We start from the raw sequence: 20,928 nt of genomic DNA, 5'->3' as shown, positions 1-20,928 counted from the left end.
TCGTCCTGTCAAGAAGGAACCCTCAACTGGGGCAATCCTTCCTACCCAAACCTTTTCACCTCCCCAAATCGTACTTTTTGTGCACAACAAAATTGGGGCAGTCTTGTGGGCCCTACATGTTTCTATGTTAACCATATCTCCCCAGATGAGGAGAACACAAATGTTAGCTCCACATACAATCATTCAATTATCTACTTCTCGTCCCTATTTTTCCCTCACCTTCTCGGGTTCAGGCCAAATTGGACTGCAGGAAGCGATAAAGAGAACTTGAACTCATGGTTACACCCTTCTCTTTCTCATTAGAGGGCTCACTGTCTCCTGACATTTTATGATTACGTTTTGAACGTACATTAGGTTTGATGACAATGTTGACAATGAGTTTCAAACATGGGCAGTCTAATTAAGAGAGAGTGGCAAAAAAAAAAAAAAAAAAAAAAAAAAAAAAAAGAAAAGAAAAGAAAAGAAAGAAAAGCAAAGGTTTCATGTGTTTATTCATTCATGCACCCTCATGACATTACATCATACATTTCATAATAAGCAAGGTATTTTGTTTGAAAAAATCCTTTAGGCACAACAGAAATTGTGAAAAAGTTAATACAACATTTGCTTTTAAGTTTATTCAATGTTTTGCTAAGTGTTTACCAACGTTTCAGAAAGTTTCAAATCCAAGTTTTCTTCTGCGATACTGACCCTCTGCTTCGCAATGGTCAAATTCAAGTTTTTCTCCTACGATATTGGCCCTCTGCAAGGCATTGGTCGAATCCAGTTTTCGCTTTATGGCCCTCTGCTAAGCAATGGTCTAATCCCATCTCGTTGTCGTATTACTGGCCATCTGCTCGGCAATGGTCAATTTCAGCTCGTTGCTCTGTATTGTTGACCCTCTGCGTGGCAATGGTCAAATTCAAGTTTTTCTCCTACGATATTGGCCCTCTGCAAGGCATTGGTCGAATCCAGTTTTCGCTTTATGGCCCTCTGCTAAGCAATGGTCTAATCCCATTTCGTTGTTGTATTACTGGCCATCTGCTCGGCAATGGTCAATTTCAGCTCTTTGCTTTGTATTGTTGACCCTCTGCGTGGCAACGGTCGAATTCAAGTTTTTCTCCTCTGTTATCGGCCCTCGGCATGGCAATGGTCAGATTTAAATTTCTGTTCTGTGAGTTCGGCCCTCTGCGAGGCAATGGTCAAATCCAGATTTTAATTTTCTGATATCGACCCTCTGCACGGCAATGGTCGGATTTAAATTTCTGTTCTGTGAGTTTGGCCCTCTGCGAGGCAATGGTCAAATCCAGGTTTTAATTTTCTGTTATCGGCCTTCTGCATGGCAATGGTCAGATTTAAATTTCTGTTCTGTGAGTTTGGCCCTCTGCGAGGCAATGGTCAAATCCAGATTTTAATTTTCTGATATCGACCCTCTGCACGGCAATGGTCGGATTTAAATTTCTGTTCTGTGAGTTTGGCCCTCTGCGAGGCAATGGTCAAATCCAGGTTTTAATTTTCTGTTATCGACCCTCTGCATGGCAATGGTCGGATTTAAATTTCTGTTCTGTGAGTTTGGCCCTCTGCGAGGCAATGGTCAAATCCAGGTTTTAATTTTTTGTTATCGACCCTCTGCATGGCAATGGTCGGATTTAAATTTCTGTTCTGTGAGTTTGGCCCTCTGCGAGGCAATGGTCAAATCCAGGTTTTAATTTTTTGTTATCGACCCTCTGCATGGCAATGGTCGAATTTAGATTTCTGTTCTGTGAGTTTGGCCCTCTGCGAGGCAATGGTCAAATCCAGGTGTTAGTTTTCTGTTATCGGCCCTCTGCATGGCAATGGTCGGATTTAAATTTTTGTTCTGTGAGTTTGGCCCTCTGCGAGGCAATGGTCAAATCCAGGTTTTAGTTTTTTGTTACTGATACTTTACTTGACATTGGTCATTTGGCATCGTGACTTGAATTATTTTGTTCGTTTTCTTTCATGATTGAAACCCGGACAAAATTAGTGTCTTTATCTTTACTTAGCTTTACTTAAATAATACGAAAAGATTAAATTTTCATATTATTTAGTAATATCTAAGTAAAGAGGGGCAGCTGTCAACACTCAATTTTGTCCGGATTTGTAAAAATTGTGTTTTTAGTGTTTCTTTTATTATTTTTCTTTTATTTTACCTTTTGGTTTTATTCTATTTTATTATATTTTTAGATCTTTGCTTTTAATTCAATTTCTATTTTATTTCTTATTTTCAATTTGTTTTAATAGAATTAATTAATTAAAAAAATTAATTAAAAAAAATTGAAAAATAAAATTAAAACTGAAAATAATAAAAAATAATAATAATAAAATTGAAAAAAAATGGAAAACGTGGAAAAGGGCACGTGTGGAGGCGTGTCTCAGCAGGGGGGACCAGGTGGTTAAGAGAATATTTTTCTAAGATTTTGGGAGAGAGAAAAGGGGAGAGACCAGGTTGTTAGAGCAGCAGAATTTGGTTGGATCGGATTGAGAAAAAAGGAGAGAGAGTGCACACGCGAAACCATCATCTGGGATCATCACCTAGAATCATCACCGGCACCGGCAGAGAAAGAGAAGAGTGAGAAGAGGTCGCCGGCTACACAGCTAGCAGTAGCAGCAGCCATAACAGCAGGTAGGTCTTTTGTTCACCTGTACATTCAGATTCATCACATATGCTTACTGCATAAGCTCCATTCACCCCTTATCTCGTCAGCCCATGCACCATCATCAGAATCATCTATCCCCTTCACACTAAAATGCACACAACACACTCATCTCTTCCAATACCAAATTAACGAGGTTCAACCAACATTAAACCCATCAGTAAACATTAAAAATTAGGGGAGGCAGAGAGGGAAAAATGGTGTTGCAGGGGGGCATTCGGTCTTCGAGAAAATCATCGAATGAGAGGAAGAGAGTAGCTGATTGTTTCGTGGTTGGTGGTTTGGAAGTAGTAGTCTGCTGTGTGGTGGTGGCAGTGGCGTCGCTAAGGTCGTCCTGGTAGGTGATGGTGACCGTGTAGGTGGCTGAGGAGGTAGACGAGTATAGGCACGGGGAGGGACATTATCGTGACAGTGGTCGTGTTCGTCGTGGAGGTTTTAGCAATGGTGAAGTTGATGTTGATGGATGATGATGGCGCGAGCGGATCGGAGATGAAGACGGAGGAAAACCATCCCTGAGAATCGCTGGTTTTCGAAGAGAGAGAAGTGGAGACGGTGGTGTCTTGGCTGACGGTGGTTCTGGTGGCGCGAGGTATCGCCGGTGAGGCCAAGGAACGTTCTGTTTAAGGCGACGGTGGCCGGCTATGGCAGAGGCGGCGGTGAGCTTGTGGTGTCGAGAAGGAAACCTTGGGTCTCTGGAGAAGGCGTGAGCTGGGGAGTGGGAATGACGATGAACCTCCTGAACCCCTAGAAAATTCTAGGTTAGAAATTAACCATGTGGGCCGGGCCCAGAAATGAGCGTACGTTCGGGAGCCTTGGGCCTCTTTTGGAACGCTCGTTATATAGCGTTCGTTCGCCATCTCCCCAACACGAACGCTCGTTATGAAAACCAACGAGTGCTAGTTATCTAAACGAGCGAACGCTCGTTACCTTAAGCCTTCTTGACCGTTCGTTCAAATCTTCTCCCTGAAGAGCGCTCGTCATCCAAACGAGCGAACGCTCGTTACCTTAAGCCTTCTTGACCGTTCGTTCAAATCTTCTCACCAACGAGCGCTCGTCATCCAAACGAGCGAACGCTCGTTACCTTAAGCCTTCTTGACCATTCGTTCAAATCTTCTCCCTGAAGAGCGCTCGTCATCCAAACGAGCGAACGCTCGTTATCCTTAAGCTTTTTGACCATTCGTTCAAATCTTCTCACCAACGAGCGCTCGTCATCCAAACGAGCGAACGCTCGTTACCTTAAGCCTTCTTGACCGTTCGTTCAAATCTTCTCCCTGAAGAGCGCTCGTCATCCAAACGAGCGAACGCTCGTTATCCTTAAAGCTTTTTGACCGTTCGCCACTTCCACAGCGAACGCTCGTTACTTAGCGCTCGTTCGCCACTTCCACAGCGAACGCTCGTTACTTAGCGCTCGTTCGCCACTTCTACAGCGAACGCTCGTTACTTAGCGCTCGTTCGCCACTTCCACAGCGAACGCTCGTTACTTAGCGCTCGTTCGCCACTTCCACAGCGAACGCTCGTTCGCCACTTCCACAGCGAACGCTCGTTCGCCACTTCCACAGCGAACGCTCGTTACTTAGCGCTCGTTCGCCACTTCCACAGCGAACGCTCGTTACTTAGCGCTCGTTCGTCACTTCCACAGCGAACGCTTGTCATTCAGCTCACATTTTTAAACGTCCGTCCGTTATATTCCCCAGTGGACGTTCGTCCTCCTCCCCAACGAACGTTCGTTCTTTACTTAACGAACGCTCGTTATTCTGAATCTCTTCCCAGCGTCCGTTCAGCCTCTCCAATTTCTTTTGCTTATTTATTTTTCTTTATTGTCTTATTTTATTTTGTTCTATTTTAGACATTTACTTATCTTAAAATATATATTTAATAATACAATATTGATAGTTTAAATAAAAATATTTTGAAAAGGTTTAAGCACACGTGCGACCGCTCGCGTAGGCCTTGTGCTGAAAATCTTTTCATTTTCTTTTACAAAAGTTAAAAAATTAAATAAAAATATTTTGAAAAGGTTTAAGCACACGTGCGACCGCTCGCGTAGGCCTTGTGCTGAAAATCTTTTCATTTTCTTTTACAAAAGTTAAGAAATTTTAATAAAAATATTTTGAAAAGGTTTAAGCACACGTGCGACCGCTCGCGTAGGCCTTGTGCTGAAAATCTTTTCCTTTTCTTTTACAAAAGTTAAAAAATTAAATAAAATATTTTGAAAAGGTTTAAGCACACGTGCGACCGCTCGCGTAGGCCTTGTGCTGAAAATCTTTTCCTTTTCTTTTACAAAAGTTAAAAAATTAAATAAAAATATTTTGAAAAGGTTTAAGCACACGTGTGACCGCTCGCGTCGTCCTTGTGCTAAAAACCTTTTCTTCTTTCTTAAATAAAATTTACAAAAATATGTTTTAAAGGTTTAAGCACACGTGTGACCGCTCGCGTCTTCCTTGTGCTAAAAACCTCTTTTCTTCTTCCCTAAATAAAATTTTCAAAAGTACGTTTAAAGGTTGAACACTCGTGTGATCGTTCGCATCGTCCTAGTGTTCAATACTTTTCTCTCTTATTTACGTAATAGTAAATAACGGCATGAGTGCTCGTGCGATCGTCCGCATCAGCCTAGCACTCAATACTCTCAAGTCTTCCTAAATAAGTAAATAACGGTATGAGTGCTCGTGTGATCGTTCGCATCGGCCTAGTGCTTAATATCGTTATCTCTCTTTTCAAAAATAATTAAAAATATTTAAATATCATTTTAAAGGAATGAGTACTCGTGCGACCGTTCGCGTCGGCCTAGTACTCGTTACCTTCTTTTTTTCGAAAATATTAAAAATATAAAATCTCCAAAAATTAAAAAACATCTGCTTTTCCAAACAACAAACAATCTTTTTAGCTAGAACTACGTAACCCTGATTTCTCATTTTGAATGAGAATACGTAGGAGCAAGGTCAATCCTTGTCGGGCCCAAAAAACTAAAAAATATATTTTGTTTCTTTAGAGTTTTATTTTAGGGGATAGTTAAACATTTTGAAAACCACATCATATTCGTGCATTTAGTTAAAGGTACTGCCTTAGGGCAGGCGTTGTAGGGTGCTAACACCTTCCCTACGCGTAACCGACTCCCGAACCCAGAATATGGTTTTCGTGGACCATGTCTTATTATTTTATGGTTTTTCCGTAGTTTTCCATAATAAACTATGGTGGCGACTCCAAATCTCTTTTCAAAACCCGTTTCTTTTTTGGATCGTCGTCCCGTCGCGATTCCGGTTGCGACAACGTGGTCAGTGGAGGTTCATCTAAAGGAAGGTAAGTGTTTGTGCTTTATTGTATTCGTTTTTATTCAATCGAAACTACAATATTCGGTGGTGGTCCCCCATTGATGTATGGTTTGGTCTCTGGTTTTGATTGCATTTTGGTGGTCCCCCATGTATGTTTAAAGTTATTTGACTTTGTCTGAGTGCGTATGTTTAAAGTTATTTGATCTTTGTGCCTGTTTTAATATATTTTTTTTTTGTCGTGATATGTTTTCATAATAGGTTTGTAGATATATTTATGTTGTGTTGTGCGTAATGGAGGACGCTATTGTGTGTGTGTTCCACCATGGAGGAAAGTTCATTAATGATAGTACCGTAAAGTATGAAGGGGAGACAACAACTTTGTCCTTTGACCCTGACACGTGGAGTTTTTTTGTGGTTGTCAGTGTAGTCAAAAGTTTAGGATATGAGAATTTTAAAGATTTATGGTACTGTTTAGGAGGGGGTTTAGTGTTGGAAAATAGGTTGGAACAATTGATTGATGACAGAGGTGCCATGCATATGGCTAACTTAGCTAGGCTTAATGGTGAAGTTCACTTATACGTTGTCCATGTAGTTTCTGATCCCGAAGTCGTTCATATGCTTGAAGACATTACTAATGATGAAGGAGAAGTTGAAGGTAATGGTACAGTACAAAAAGAGGTTGAAGAAGATGGTGATTCTGTTAAAGTAAATGGTGAAGGTGATGGTGACTTACAAGAGGTGAATGTTTGTGAAGAAGATGGTGAGGGTGTTGAAGTAAATGGTGTAGTTGATGGTGACTTACAAGAGGTCAATGTTTGTGAAGAAGATGGTGACGGTGTTGAAGTAAATGATGTAGTTGATGGTGACTTACAAGAGGTGAATGTTTGTGAAGAAGATGGTGATGGTGTTGAAGTAAATGATGTAGTTGATGGTGACTTAGAAGAGGTGAACGAGGGTGAAGAAGATGGTGGTGCTGTTGAAGTAGAGGTTGAAGGTCATGGTCACGTACAAGAGTTGCATGAGGTTGAAGAAGAGCAAGAGTTGAATGTGTGTGAAGGAGTCGTGGAGGATGAAGTTTATCTTTGTAGTTGGAGTACATCTACTGAAGAAGGTGATGTACATGGAATTAATGAGTGCTTAGAGGGCCTAGTAGATGTGAGTGTTGAATGTGATATAGATGGTGATGTAGATTGTAATGTCGAAGTAGAAGTAGAAGTAGAAAGTCTTTATGATAGTGATGATGACCGTGATAATGTCAGTGTTGAATGTGATGATCATGACGATAGAGGATTGTCAGATTTTGAGTGGAAATCTGAGGAATTTCTTAGTGCAACAGATAGTGATGAAGAGGTTAATGACAGTGAAGGTTATGGGAGGTTTGGTATTTTTTGTATGCCAAAAAGTATGGTAGACTTTACATGGGAAGTTGGGACTTTTTTTGCATAAAAGCAAGATATTTTAGATGCTGTAAAAGGGTATGCCTTGGAAAATGGGAGGAATATAAAGTTTGTAAAAAATGACAAGAGAAGATTGAGGATGAAGTGCTTTGGTGCAAAAGGAGAATGCCCATGGACCATATACTTTGGTTATATGGAGGCTGTAAAATCATGGCAGCTGAGAACTAAAAAAGACATTCATACATGCAGCAGGGAGTTCAACCTGAAGTTAGTTGACGCCAAGTGGTTGAGCAAAAAGTTGGTGAAAACAGTTCAGGAAAATCCTAAGATGAAGGGTGTTGATATTCGTGAAAAAGTTCAAAGGAAGTGGAACATAGGTATATCAAGGTCTATGGCTTATAGAGCCAAAGCTATTGCTTCTAATGAAATTGATGGGTCCTTTAATGAGCAATATAAGAGGATATATGATTATGCGCATGAGTTGTTGGAAAGAAATCCAGGATCTACAGTTAAGGTCCATGTTGAGAATAATGAGGGTGAGTTAATTTTCAAGAGATTTTACTGTTGTCTGAAGGCATGCAAAGACAGTTTTGTCTGCTGTAGGCCAATAATTGGATTAGATGGAGCCTTTTTGAAAGGGAAGTATGGTGGTGAGCTGTTGACGGCTGTTGGGAGGGATGGAAATGATCAAATGTTGCCCATTGCATATGCGGTGGTAGAAGTCGAAAACAAAGATTCATGGATGTGGTTTTTGGAACTTTTGATTGATGATCTTGGTGGTGGAGAAGTGTGTTCTTCAATTACTTTTGTCTCCGACCAACAAAAGGTAATAATCATATTTAAATTGCTTCTTTCGTATATTGGTTCATTAATTTGATATGGTGATAAATCATTTATGTTAACACCACAGGGTCTACTACCAGCCATACAACAGTTACTCCCAGGTGTTGACCAGAGATTTTGTGTCAGACACTTATATTCAAACTTTAGGAAAAAGTTTCCTGGTAAAAATCTGAAACAGCTGATGTGGAGGGCAGCTACTGCCACTCATCCACAAAACTGGGAAAGGGAGATGAGAAACATTAAAGATATAAATGAAGACGCATTCAAGCATTTGATTGCCATCCCTCCAAGGTTGACAATTTGTATTAATTATTTTTGCCCTTTGTATATTATTTTATGTTTGTCCATATTAGTTGCAGTTTTAACATGTGTATATATCATCTGTTGTAGATATTGGTCAAGGTCCAGATTCAGTCCAACACCAAAATGTGACACATTGGTCAACAATATCAGTGAGGCTTTCAACAGTGTCTTGGTTCACACCAGGACTAAACCAATCATAACAATGCTGGAAGAAATTAGGGTATACATAATGCAAAGATGGGCAAAAAACAGGTCTAAGATACAATCATTTTCAGGACCAATTTGTCCAAAGATCCAGGCCAGATTTACAAAGGAATCCCAAGCAACCAAGAATTGGATACCTAGGTAACTTTCTTCATAACTTCATAAATGTTTATTCATTCCTTGGTAAACTTTATGTCAGACACTTAAATGTGTTGTTTAAATTTTTTATTTCTTTATAGCTGGTCAGCACACAAACTGTTTGAAGTAAGACACGTCTCCCAAAGTGGAGAAAAATTTGTTGTAAACATAGACGAGTTCTCATGCTCGTGCAGGAGATGGAGCATCACAGGAATTCCATGTTGTCACTCCCTTGCCGCAATGAAGTTTCTTAATATTGATGGCCAGCAATTCATTCCGGCTTGCTTTCTAAAGTCCACCTATGAAGAAACCTATGCATCAATCGTATATCCCATCAACGGCAACAACATGTGGGACCTAACACCATATCCGGATGTCATGCCTCCTAGGAGAAAGGTTATGCCTGGAAGACCTAAAAGGAAAAGAAGACTGGAGCAGTGGGAGATCAGAAAGGATGATTCACGAGTGAGCAAGGGTGGTTTGCGGAAGAGATGCGGGATATGTAGGGAGGTTGGGCACAACAGGAGTCGTTGCCCGAAAGCAACCCAAGAACCAATCATGCCATCATCGCAATTATCTAAAGTGTGTATGAATGATGAGGAAGCTGAACTATAGATGTGTGTATAAATGACAATGATGCTATGTAATTTAATGAATGATAATGATGCCAACTATGTATGGTTTTGGATGTATTACAATGATGCCAACTATGTATGGTTTTGGATGTATTACAATGTTTTGGATGTATTACAATGAGCAGGAACTATTTTGTCAATGACCAGGAACTGTTTTGGATGTATTACAATGAGCAGGAACTATTTTGTCAATGACCAGGAACTGTTTTGGATGTATTACAATGTTTTGGTTATATTACAATTTCCTTCTTGGACGTCTTATATACAACGATACAGGACGACCAGACCGAACGGTCTGCAGCACGGAGGTTGTTGGAAGACCGGTGCACGAGGGTGGACGACCAGACCGAACGGTCTTGAACACGGACGTAGTTGGACGAGCGCTAGACAAGGGAGGACCACCAGACCGAACGCTCTTCAGCACGGACGTAGTTGGACGAGCGCTAGACAAGGGAGGACCACCAGACCCAACGCTCTTCAGCACGGACGTAGTTGGACGAGCGGTAGACAACGGAAGACGACCAGACCGAACGCTCTTCAGCACGGACGTAGTTGGACAAGCGCTAGACAAGGGAGGACGACCAGACCGAACGGTCTTCAGCACGAACGTAGTTGGACGAGCGCTAGACAAGGGAGGACGACCACACCGAAAGGTCTTGAGCACGGACGTAGGTGGACGAGCGGTACACGAGCGAGGACGACTAAACCGAACGCTAGGGAACAGGGACCTAGTTTGACGAGCGATACACACGGTAGGACGACCGGACCGAGCGTTAATTATTATGTAACATTGCTGTGAATAAAATAAACATTAAACAATTTTCAAAAGGCTTAAAACCTGCTACATTAAACCAAAACCTCAATTTATTATGTTTATCACTTCAGTAACACAACTTCATTCCTTCACATCTAGTCATATACATAAACACTACTACATCTAGTCATATACATAAACAGTTCCATCCTAACAAACCGAAAAACCCGGCTAATTTCTTCCTAAGAATACGATCAACACTACTACATTATGGATTTATGATCCATATTGAAATTACAATAATATTAAGTAAAAAAATCAAAATAACCAATCCTGTCAGCACCTTCATCCATTTCTCCACAACGTTGACAGATTTAATCAAATCACTCATCATCTTCGATCCACCTCCCATTTCTCTTGTCTTTGACAAAGACTCATGCTTTTCTTCCCACTTCACATTCGTATAGCTTTTGTCATCACCGTCTTCACAACACCATTTGAAGAAATTGCAACCACCTTCATGTCCAGTCTGTGAAAAAAATAAAAATTAAAACCACTTTCCACTCAAACAAAACCCTACTTCTACATGTTCTTACCTTGTACTTAGGGCAGCTCCAGAATTGCTTCCCTCTGTTCTTAGCAGTTCTAGCTGTTCTTACCACTGTTTTGTCTCCACAGAGGCAAAGGGGTGATACACCATCAATGGTAGATACTCCACCACCACGAAAAACGACATCACAGTTTTGATTCCGCCACCCATTGCATGTCAAAGATGAACAAGAATGCGACTTTTGCACTTCATTATCCATCACTTCGAATCGAACAAAGAACGCGCACCCTCCCACTTCGAATCGAACAAAGAACGCGCACCCTCCCACTTCGAATCCAACAAAGAACGCGCACCCTCCCACTTCGAATCCAACAAAGAACGCGCACCCTCCCACTTCGAATCCAACAAAGATACACCTGATTTTTGGATCGAACTTAGGATCCCATTTTTGGCCTCTCACGCGAACCCTAATATTAAAAACCCTCAATTTCTTTCCCCAATCTCATGTGCATTCGTCAATTAAAACCTCTTGGCCTTTAATTTTTTCAAATTTCCTAGTATGCCCTTACCCAAAACTGAATAATCATACGTGCATACCAATTATTTAATACAAAAATCGTTTTAAATGCCACGTCTGATTAGTTACTGCACTCAACCATGCCACCTAACCAATACCGTAACGGCCGTTTGTCCAAATTAACGGCAGGCCTGTAATTGATTCAATTTTACAAAAACAAGGACTCAATTGATACACCGAAAATGAAGAGGACCTATTTGAAATTCATGACCAAAATAGGGACCTACGGAGACATTAAACCTACATTTTAAAATAATGAAACTCGTTTATAACAAAACTATTTGTAAATAAACCATTTAATATTAAAATAACCGAGTCTTACTATTTTTAGACTACCACCACTTCTAAAATACTATTTTTTGGGGTTTTATAGTTTATATAAATATATAAATGAATATTAAAAACATATTTAATCATATAAAATATTTTTTAAACTTTTAATTGATTAGTGAATTTTTTAATTAAATAAATTAAAATAATTATTACATTTATATATTATTGTATAACTAGTAAGTGAAATTTAATTTGTAAATGTTAATGATTTAAATTACAATACTATTATATATTTAAACTTTAAAAAATATAATATAAAAAAGTTATTTTTTTAAATTATTTTTTATTTTAATTTGTAAGTGTTAGAAAAAGAGTTTTAAAGCTTGAAGATTTGATAAAGCTTGAAGATTGATAAAGATTGAAAACCAATGTGTAAATCTCACTTAGGATAGAAGTCTTATGCGTGTCTTGCAGTTATTTAATTTGTTAAAGTGGTGTTTAATTGGTTAAATGACTTGTGTATATAGTTATGTGAATAACATTTAATTAGCTAAAATAACAATTAATCAACTAGTTTCACTTGAGTAAGTGAAATCAATCAATCGATTATAATTACTTTCCATTGGTTCAATATGTCAATTTACATACTATATAGTCTTGTTTTAAATGAAAGGAGTTTTCCAAAAAACACAAAATCAATTATGAAAATTGAAAAAAGTTATTCTCTTAAAGGAAGATTGTGTTGTTATTGTTGTTCGTGATTAATCATAGAGGTGTTGGAGTTGTGATTGCTCATAGTTGACAAGGTATATAAAGGTTCTTGATTAACTAGGGAGATCTAACCTTGAGCTTTGATCCTTATAGTATATTTGCATGCGTTCATGTGTTGTTCTTGGTGTTAGTCCAAGTCTGCTAGAAGGATTCTTATTGTGCATTTGTTATTTCATGTGTGATTCAAGGAACCTGTATTGTGTGTTTTTTATTTTTCAAGAAATCAATTGTAAGGATATTGTAATTTCTTGAGTTATTGAAAGGTCAAGCTCAAGTTGTCTTGAATAGCTAGATGTAGCTCTATTGAAGTGAACTAGTATAAAAATTTCATGTGCATTGACTTAGGTTTTTGCAATTTATTGTTCTAAGTTGTTTTTATCAAGAAAACTAATTTGTTTTATCTTTACTAATAATCTTTGTATGATTGCATACTAGAATTATAAATCAGTGCATCTATTGCTATTGTGATTGATCTTAGTTATCAAATTAATCAAATTTTGAAATTTGGTTATTAAGTGGTATTTCTATAAAATCTAATTTTAGAATTTTACACTATTGATTTCACAATTTAATCCGCTGAAATGTTTAGTCCAGAAATGATACATTGTTAAATCTCACGGTCAATCTGATTTAAGAAAAATATTTTTACCAATTTCAAAATAAACATTTTTTTTAAAATAGGGTCAATTCAAACCTCCCTATTTGCTTAAACCTTTTACTATTATTACAACTTTTGTGTGCCTTCAAAATCCTTTTTAATTCAAAATTTATTCGCAATGTTTCTTTGAGTAAGGGTATCATTTGCATCTGAGGTTTAGATAACACCATATAAAACGGCCTGGAGGTGAAATTTCTAACAATATTCTTCCTATTAGGCTTTTGTTTAATGGTTAAATCATAAACCAATAGCTTATGCAACAAGTTCTATTGCTATGGGATTTGAATTGTCTGGTGCATTTTAAACAATTGATGAAATTAGGCTTTGGTCAGTGATTTACTTTGCTCACCATGTAGAATAATGAATTGATTATCAACTAAGAACTTTAAAGTCAACTTACTAAATTTGCAATGTATGGCCTTAGTGTTAATAATCAAGCAACCTCAAAACCAAGCCAACACCTGAGCTAAAAGCAAGTACACAAGTATTTTTGAATCTTTACTTTTAATTCTTTAACAAATCCTTCACCTCTTAAAGCATTTTCATTCCTAACCAACACTTGAAAATCATGAATGGATTCCACTAGAAGCTTTCCGTTAGAAGTTTTCCACTTGAAAACTCACATTATCTAGCAACACTTGAATTTTCATGTCATTAACAGTCCCTTGCAATCTCGAAGTACCCAATCCATATGAACCTTTTAATGCATTATATAAATGATGTTCATGCAATGCAAATATTTTCATATTTTCAATTATATTAGGAGGATCAGATGTACAATTATCCATGTCATATTTTTCTATTTGTAAAAATAAATAATGCTTTATTGGGACATCTATGCATTAAAGAAAACTTTTCATCACACATAAAGAATAATATTTTTCTCTATGCAATTGCATTTTGACAAGGGATATTCTTTTAACATTTTGAATTCTATGGTACGTGGTTATATTGGAATTTATAGGATTTGAAAGTAATGGTAGTAAATTAAACGATTTTAATGTATAGGTAAATGATAAGGTGGAGTTTGAGGTTTGTGATTTGGATTAGTAAAGTTCAACGAACGTTTAAGGATTAACCATATATTTCTCCTGACATAGAGTGAATAAAGGAATTTGGTGATCTAACAATAATGTCATGATGAATGTTCATTTTAAGCCTTTCCTCTGAGCAATCTAAATAGTGCTTCTATTGTTACCCATTTGCACTTGGTTAGCAAGTGGAATGAATTGAATGTAACACTATAGAAAAATAAAGTGGAAGTAACCAATGCTCTCTAGAAATTGTCACAATATTTCCAAATCTTAGGACACTATGGACTAAAATACTGGTTGTGCTTGAAATTTTATCGCACTTATATATCCTTGGCCATATTATGTTTGTAACTTGAAATGATCATTTATTTTTAATCACTTCAATTGAAAAAGGCTTCATATTATCTTTTTATTATGTTAGATCTTGATGTGAAACTAATTATTTTGAATTAAATTCAATCTTGTCTTATACTACGTGAAATTTTTCTTATAACAAAATTATTGATATATGCATTTTTCCTTTTTTATATCTCATGGCTAAAATCTTGAATTTTGTAGGATATAATGACAAAGATGGAGACAAAGTTCAGACGTAGTCTCACTTTAGCCCTTAAGTAGGTTGTATTTCCACATTGCAAAATGTTGTAAGTACATTGAATACAAGCTAAAGTTCTACGTAAAGCATGATGTAGTTGGAAGTGGTGTGTTATATCCATCTCTAAATGATATAAAAGGATCAAGTGGAGAAAACATCATAGATTAAACATGTGTATTTTTTTTTTTGGAAATTTAGATGTACAATCAAAATTATCGAAACTTTGTACTTTTCTTGATATTTGCATTATAATATACATAAACTTGGTGGTTTTACTTGTAAACAAAACCATTCATAATTGAGTAAAGGGTTCCAAAATTATAATTAACCAAAGGAATTGAGGAATGTCAATCTTACAACCAAACATTTGGTTGGAGAAACGCGTCAAGTCTATATAACCATGACTAATCAAAGTTTAGGGGTTGAACTCAATGATGAGGTTGAAGAAAGCCTCGCGGAGTAGCCATTTATTATGACACTTGATGCATTCATATACTACTTACCCTTCACAATATATCCCATATAATGGTACCACTTCACAAAAGCAACAAAAAGGAAAACTCATATGATGAATGTTCTAGTGATCCAATTTGACAAACTTACATTACGCTTAGACAAAGTTGTAGATACAGTAAGTACCTGAAATATGTTGACTAAAATATTGTCGGGACTCAACTATGATGTGAAATGGCTAAAAGAGAGGTATTGACAATTGAAAAACATAAATCATGAACAAATAAGTCTACATATTGATGGATAACTCAAATTCATAATATTGGAAATTTGACATATGTGACATGTTAGGATTGTGTTAACCTTATGTATGTTTATTTTCATTTTTTTATTCATGTTAGTTTTTAAAATTAGGTTTAAACCCTAATTTGGTCCTTGTATTTGTTTAAAAATCTTAATTCGGTCTTAGATTTTAAGTACTCTTAATTGAAACTTTTTTCTTTTTAAATGTGTAACAAATAGACCTTTTTTGTTAATTTTATTGAAATGACATGAATACTTGATGAGCTATAATATTGAATGAATTACGTGTCATTTGGTTTCATAATTCACTGTAGTTAAATGGTTTAATCAACCCCTTTTAAGGTGTCAACACCCAATTTCGTCCGGGTGACTAAGTATTATGTTTCGTACTTTTTACTTTATTTTATTTTATCTTATTTTATATCTTTTTATCATTTTTGTTTCACTTTGTATTATTTAATTTTAATTCTAATTTTATTTTATTTTATTTTATTTTGTTCTTATTTTTTTATTTTTGTTTATTTTTTTATTTTTTATTTTTATTTTTATTTTTTTTTATTTTTACATTTTATTATTTGGAGTTATTTTGGTTTTATTCTTTTGTATGTTAGTTTCTTTTTGCTCCTTAAGTTTTATGTATGTTTTTAGTTAAACGTTAACAAACAAAAAAAATCTAAGAAAATGAAAAGAAGAAAGGAATAAAAATATAATGGTTAACTCAGTTTTTAGAGTCTTTTTTTTTGGATTTGGCAGTAGTTGTTCAGTCGAGGTAAGCATTATTTGGTTATTCACCGTGAAACTTGCAGCAACATGCTCACGTTTCTCATCCCATAAGGCCTCACGTGATCGATTTGGTTCTTCTGGCTGAAAAGAGTTAACACGAAAAAGGAAATGATGTTTGTACATGGTGGCTTTGACCATAGAGCAAACACGGAAAAGGAAAAAAAGACACAAAAAGGAAATCTTAAGTCAGAAGATCGGCTTCTTCCCTGGGTTCCGAGGCAAGCTGGAGGAGGCCTTTTCTATTGAGATGAACCTTTTCTTTGAAAAAGAAAAAAGGAGCCATGGGGGAATCACAATTCGTCTTCTGGCTTCCACCTATCAGGCACCTCATGACCGCAACAAAATGAAAACTCTGAGACTCCCGGGATCTCCAACACCTCCACCTTCAACTATAATCCAGTCTCGACTCCCCTCACCCCCATATACCATTCATCATTCATCAGCTAACTGCACCCACAACAACAAAGAAGGAGTACAACCATGTTCAGAGAGGAGGATAAGTAAGGAGCATTGACCGACAATTACAAGCCAGGGCAGTGCGAAATCAGCCCATAGAGGTAAATCTTACTACTCCAGCTAATAGGTGTTTGTTAGCATTTATGTGTCTGCTTGCTAGTCCAAATTGGTCTTCATGTGAATCGGTATTTCTTCCATGCTACTGTCATCCTCCCTAGCCATCACTGATCTCAACCTCTCTGCTCTTGAAACCCATTCCATTCATTCACCTCTACTTCACGACCAACATCAATCTTCACTCAATACCCCCTCACACGCAAAACTTTCAATTCCTTCAGCACACTCAAAGCCAGAGAACCCACCATTTTCCTATCTTCCATTCACTCTCACGCTCTTCTCTGTTCACTCAACAAAATCACACCCTCCAAAACCAACTCCCTCCATCACGCGCATCACAGAAAACCATCTTCTTCCTCTGCCTTCATCTCTGATTCCCTCGAGTCATCAACACCCATCATCATTATCCTCTTCGCCCTCAACATTCACCTCCGACCACCGTGAACCACACCAAACCTGCAAGAAATCTGAGAAACAACCCAACCCATCATAACCACCCCAATCCGGATTCACCCATGACCAAAAAAAATCTCCAAAAAAAAAAACTCACAACCAGCACCTATCATTTTCATCTTTCTTCTTCATTTTTCATCCCCAACAACCACCTCTGGACCCATCTTTAGATTGTGAATTCTAAACTAAGACAACAATGTGAGGAGAAGAAGATAATCTCTGTGCATCTCGGTTGGGACTGTCGGGAAAGGCGTTGTTCTTTCCGGCGTAAGCTCGCGACGGCTATGGCAGAAGAGGAGGTTTGACAGAGCGGCCCGTGACGGCGACAAGCGGCTCGCGACTGCTAGTTGGGTGGAGGTCCGGACGCACGGCACGGAGAGACGAGAGTTTTTCTCCCTCCCGCGTGACCGGCGATGGCCCTGGTTTGGTGGCAACGGCCGCGGCTCGCGACGGTCTCGGTGGCGGCAGGTTACGCCTCTGGGGTGGCGGCGACTATGGTAGGGAAAGGGGGAGAACTTCCCGCGCGCGAAGAGGAGAAGGGGAGCTGGAGCGGCGGCCGGCGATGGTCTCGTTCGTGGGTGTTGGAAAGGGCGACGATTCTGGCTGGAGCGCGGTGGCCGTTTATGTTTGGATCGCCGGCGAACTGCTGGGAGAGGAAAGAGACCCTGGGTCTCATCTTGGTGAAGTGGTGCGGAGAAAATGGGAGAACCCCTGAGGTTTTCTGGAACAAGGAAAACGCCTTGGCCCGTTATTGTTTTCTGACCCAGCTCCCTCTAAAACAAAAATACATAATAAGAACCTCTTCCCCTTTCACGCACCCCTCATTTCTCACTCGCTCACCCCTATCCACTCCCTGGGCTCAGACCCATCCAAACCCTAAAAAAAAAAAAAGGAATGGATCTCTGTCTGCACCCCCGGTTTCATGCTTCGTACCCCCTTTTCATTTGGGCTTAAGCCTTTCTGCCAAGAAAATAAAAAAAAAAGAGAGAATGGGGCCTGGATACAATATTCAATTGCACCTCTAAATTTCATCCTTACACCCCTGATAGGTACAAAGTTAAAAAGGGGGTTTGGGCCCAAACTAAAGAGACTCAATTTCACTCCACACCTCTGGTTTTTATCTCTGTACCTCTATTCATGTTGGGCTTTTTTTTTCTTGCTTTATTTTTTATGCTTTTGTTTTCTTTTTATTAGTTAGTTTTTATTGCATGTAACCCCTTGTATGATAGCCCACACCCCTTTGTTTTATTTATATCTATTGGACTTGTTTGTTTCGTTCTCCATAAAAATTATAAAAAAATATTAAAATTATAAATATTATAAAAAATACAAAAATATATTTTAAAGGTTAGGCACGTGTGTGATCGCTCGCATCGTCCTCGTGCTAAAAACCTTTTCTCCTTTTTATAAAAAAATATAAAAAAATACAAAAATATATTTTGAAGGTTAAGTACATGTGTGATCGCTCGCATCGTCCTTGTGCTAACAACCTTTTTTCTTCTTTCTCAAATAAAATTATAAAAATATGTTTTAAAGGTTAAGCACATGTGTGATCGCTCGCATCGTCCTTGTGCTAAAAACCTTTTCTTCTTTCTCAAATAAAATTACAAAAATATGCTTTTAAGGTTAAGCGCATGTGTGATCGCTCGCATCGTCCTTGTGCTAAAAACCTTTTCTCCTTTTTATAAAAAAATATAAAAAAATACAAAAATATATTTTGAAGGTTAAGTACATGTGTGATCGCTCGCATCGTCCTTGTGCTAACAACCTTTTTTCTTCTTTCTCAAATAAAATTATAAAAATATGTTTTAAAGGTTAAGCACATGTGTGATCGCTCGCATCGTCCTTGTGCTAAAAACCTTTTCTTCTTTCTCAAATAAAATTACAAAAATATGCTTTTAAGGTTAAGCGCATGTGTGATCGCTCGCATCGTCCTTGTGCTAAAAACCTTTTCACCTTTTTCTCAAAAGATACAAAAAACTGTAAAATCTTCAAAAACTAAAAACATCAACACTTTCAAGCAAACAAACAGTCTTTCTTCCAGAACTACGTGATCCTTGATTCTTCATCAAAAGTGGAGATACGTAGGAGCAAGGCTAGACCTTGTCAGGTTCACTTTCCCAAAAATCCAAATTTATCCGTAATCATTTTTCAAACAAATTTTCTAAACAATTTCTCAAACAAGCTTTCCAATCTCCAAAAGAACTACGTAACCCTGATTTCTCATTCTGAATGAGAATACGTAGGAGCAAGGTCAATCCTTGTCGGGCCCAAAAAAACTAAAAAATATATTTTGTTTATTTAGAATTTTATTTTAGGGGATAGTTAAACATTTTGAAAACCACATCATATTCGTGCATTTAGTTAGAGGTACTGCTTTAGGGCAGGCGTTGTAGGGTGCTAACACCTTCCCTACACGTAACCGACTCCCGAACCTAGAATCTGGTTTCCGTGGACAGTGTCTTATCGTTTTATGGTTTTTCCGTAGTTTTCCAGAATAAACTATGGTGGCGACTCCAAATCTCTTTTTCAAAACCCGTTTCTTTTTGGATCGTCGTCCTGTCGCGATTCCGGTTGCGACATAAGGTATTGTATTTTTTCGCCTTAACATTTAAATGTGCAGGCTTTATAAAACCCATTTACTACTGTTGTGAAAATGCAGTCTTGAGAATTGCTAGAACTCCTAAGAATAAGGAAAATCAATTTTGGGGTTGCTCTAAGTTCAAGGTAAGATCCATGGAACCAAAATTGACTATTTTTCGAAGTGAGTTTTTGTTGTTTTGTTGGACAAAGTGGGTGTGAAGAATTGATTGGCTGCATTTATTTCCAGTGGTGTAGTGAACAAGGAATTGAAGAAAGTCCTAAGAGTAAAGAAAAGGATAGAATTATGGTGAAGATGAAAGAAAGGGATGGTGAAGGAATGAAACTCGTGACACTGTGGTGAAAATTGAAGATAACTACCAAGCTATTTGAGTTATTGACTTGTTCTCTAAATTCCTCCTTGGTCTTAATCTTTCAATCTAGAAAATCAAGCTTGTTTGCCACATGGTTTCTAAATTCTTTGCTCAGCGAGCTTACCTCAAGCACTTCCCCTAACTATCCTATCACTTCCTCGGATTGTCCAAACACTTCCCTAAGCTATGCAGACATTTCCCCACGCTATACATATTGGTCCATAAATTCAAATCTCATTGTCCTAAAAAATATGGAACTCCAACAATTGTACTTAATGATTACATCAAAATGAAGTTGCTAATACTTTCGATTTGCAAGCTTCTACTTTTAGTTTCTAAGCTTCTCGTACTAGGGTACTTACCAAAATAAAATTTTCCTTTCGAAATAACGAACCACGCCCACCTCACACCAACATACCGAGCTATCAACATACTCTACCGAGTTATTTGAGTTGTTCATTTGCTCACTTAATTCCTCATTGACCTTCATATTCTAATATAGAAATCCGAGCATGTTTGCCACACCGTTTCCAAATTCTTTGCTCAACGAGCTTATCTCAGGTTCCACAAGCTCTTTACATTATTCTAAGAACTCTCTACATGCTCTTTCAAGCTATGCAAGAAGTCTAAGCACCTCCAAGGCCTATCAAGTTATCAAGTTGGCCTATCCATGTTGCTCATTTGTTCTACCAGTTCACCGCATTAATTTGTTGTCATGTCGAGTTCCCCATACTACTCAATTATTTTGAGTTCA

At 37.8% G+C, this 20,928-nt stretch overlaps 2 protein-coding genes across 2 annotated transcripts; one reads left to right on the top strand and one right to left on the bottom strand.

Annotated features, from left to right (window-relative positions):
• The first annotated feature begins 7,513 nt into the window (after positions 1-7,513).
• On the top strand, positions 7,514-9,423 carry LOC148193519 (uncharacterized). The gene is made up of 4 exons (XM_088098179.1): positions 7,514-8,146; positions 8,231-8,454; positions 8,554-8,811; positions 8,910-9,423. Exons 1-4 carry the CDS (start codon positions 7,514-7,516, stop codon positions 9,421-9,423), a joined length of 1,629 nt encoding a protein of 542 aa, XP_087954305.1.
• A 1,042-nt stretch (positions 9,424-10,465) lies between these two features.
• On the bottom strand, positions 10,466-11,006 carry LOC148193518 (uncharacterized). Its single transcript, XM_088098618.1, has 2 exons — positions 10,794-11,006; positions 10,466-10,726 (listed from the first exon to the last, which is right to left on the bottom strand). The coding sequence occupies exons 1-2, from the start codon at positions 11,004-11,006 to the stop codon at positions 10,466-10,468; spliced, it is 474 nt and encodes a 157-aa protein (XP_087954744.1).
• Positions 11,007-20,928: the final 9,922 nt, after the last annotated feature.

Source organism: Vigna umbellata, chromosome 9, assembly GCF_029865625.1.
Source record: "Vigna umbellata cultivar VRB3 chromosome 9, Vumbellata_1.0, whole genome shotgun sequence".
Lineage (NCBI taxonomy): Eukaryota > Viridiplantae > Streptophyta > Magnoliopsida > Fabales > Fabaceae > Vigna > Vigna umbellata.
This window is presented reverse-complemented; position numbering and strand designations above follow the sequence as displayed.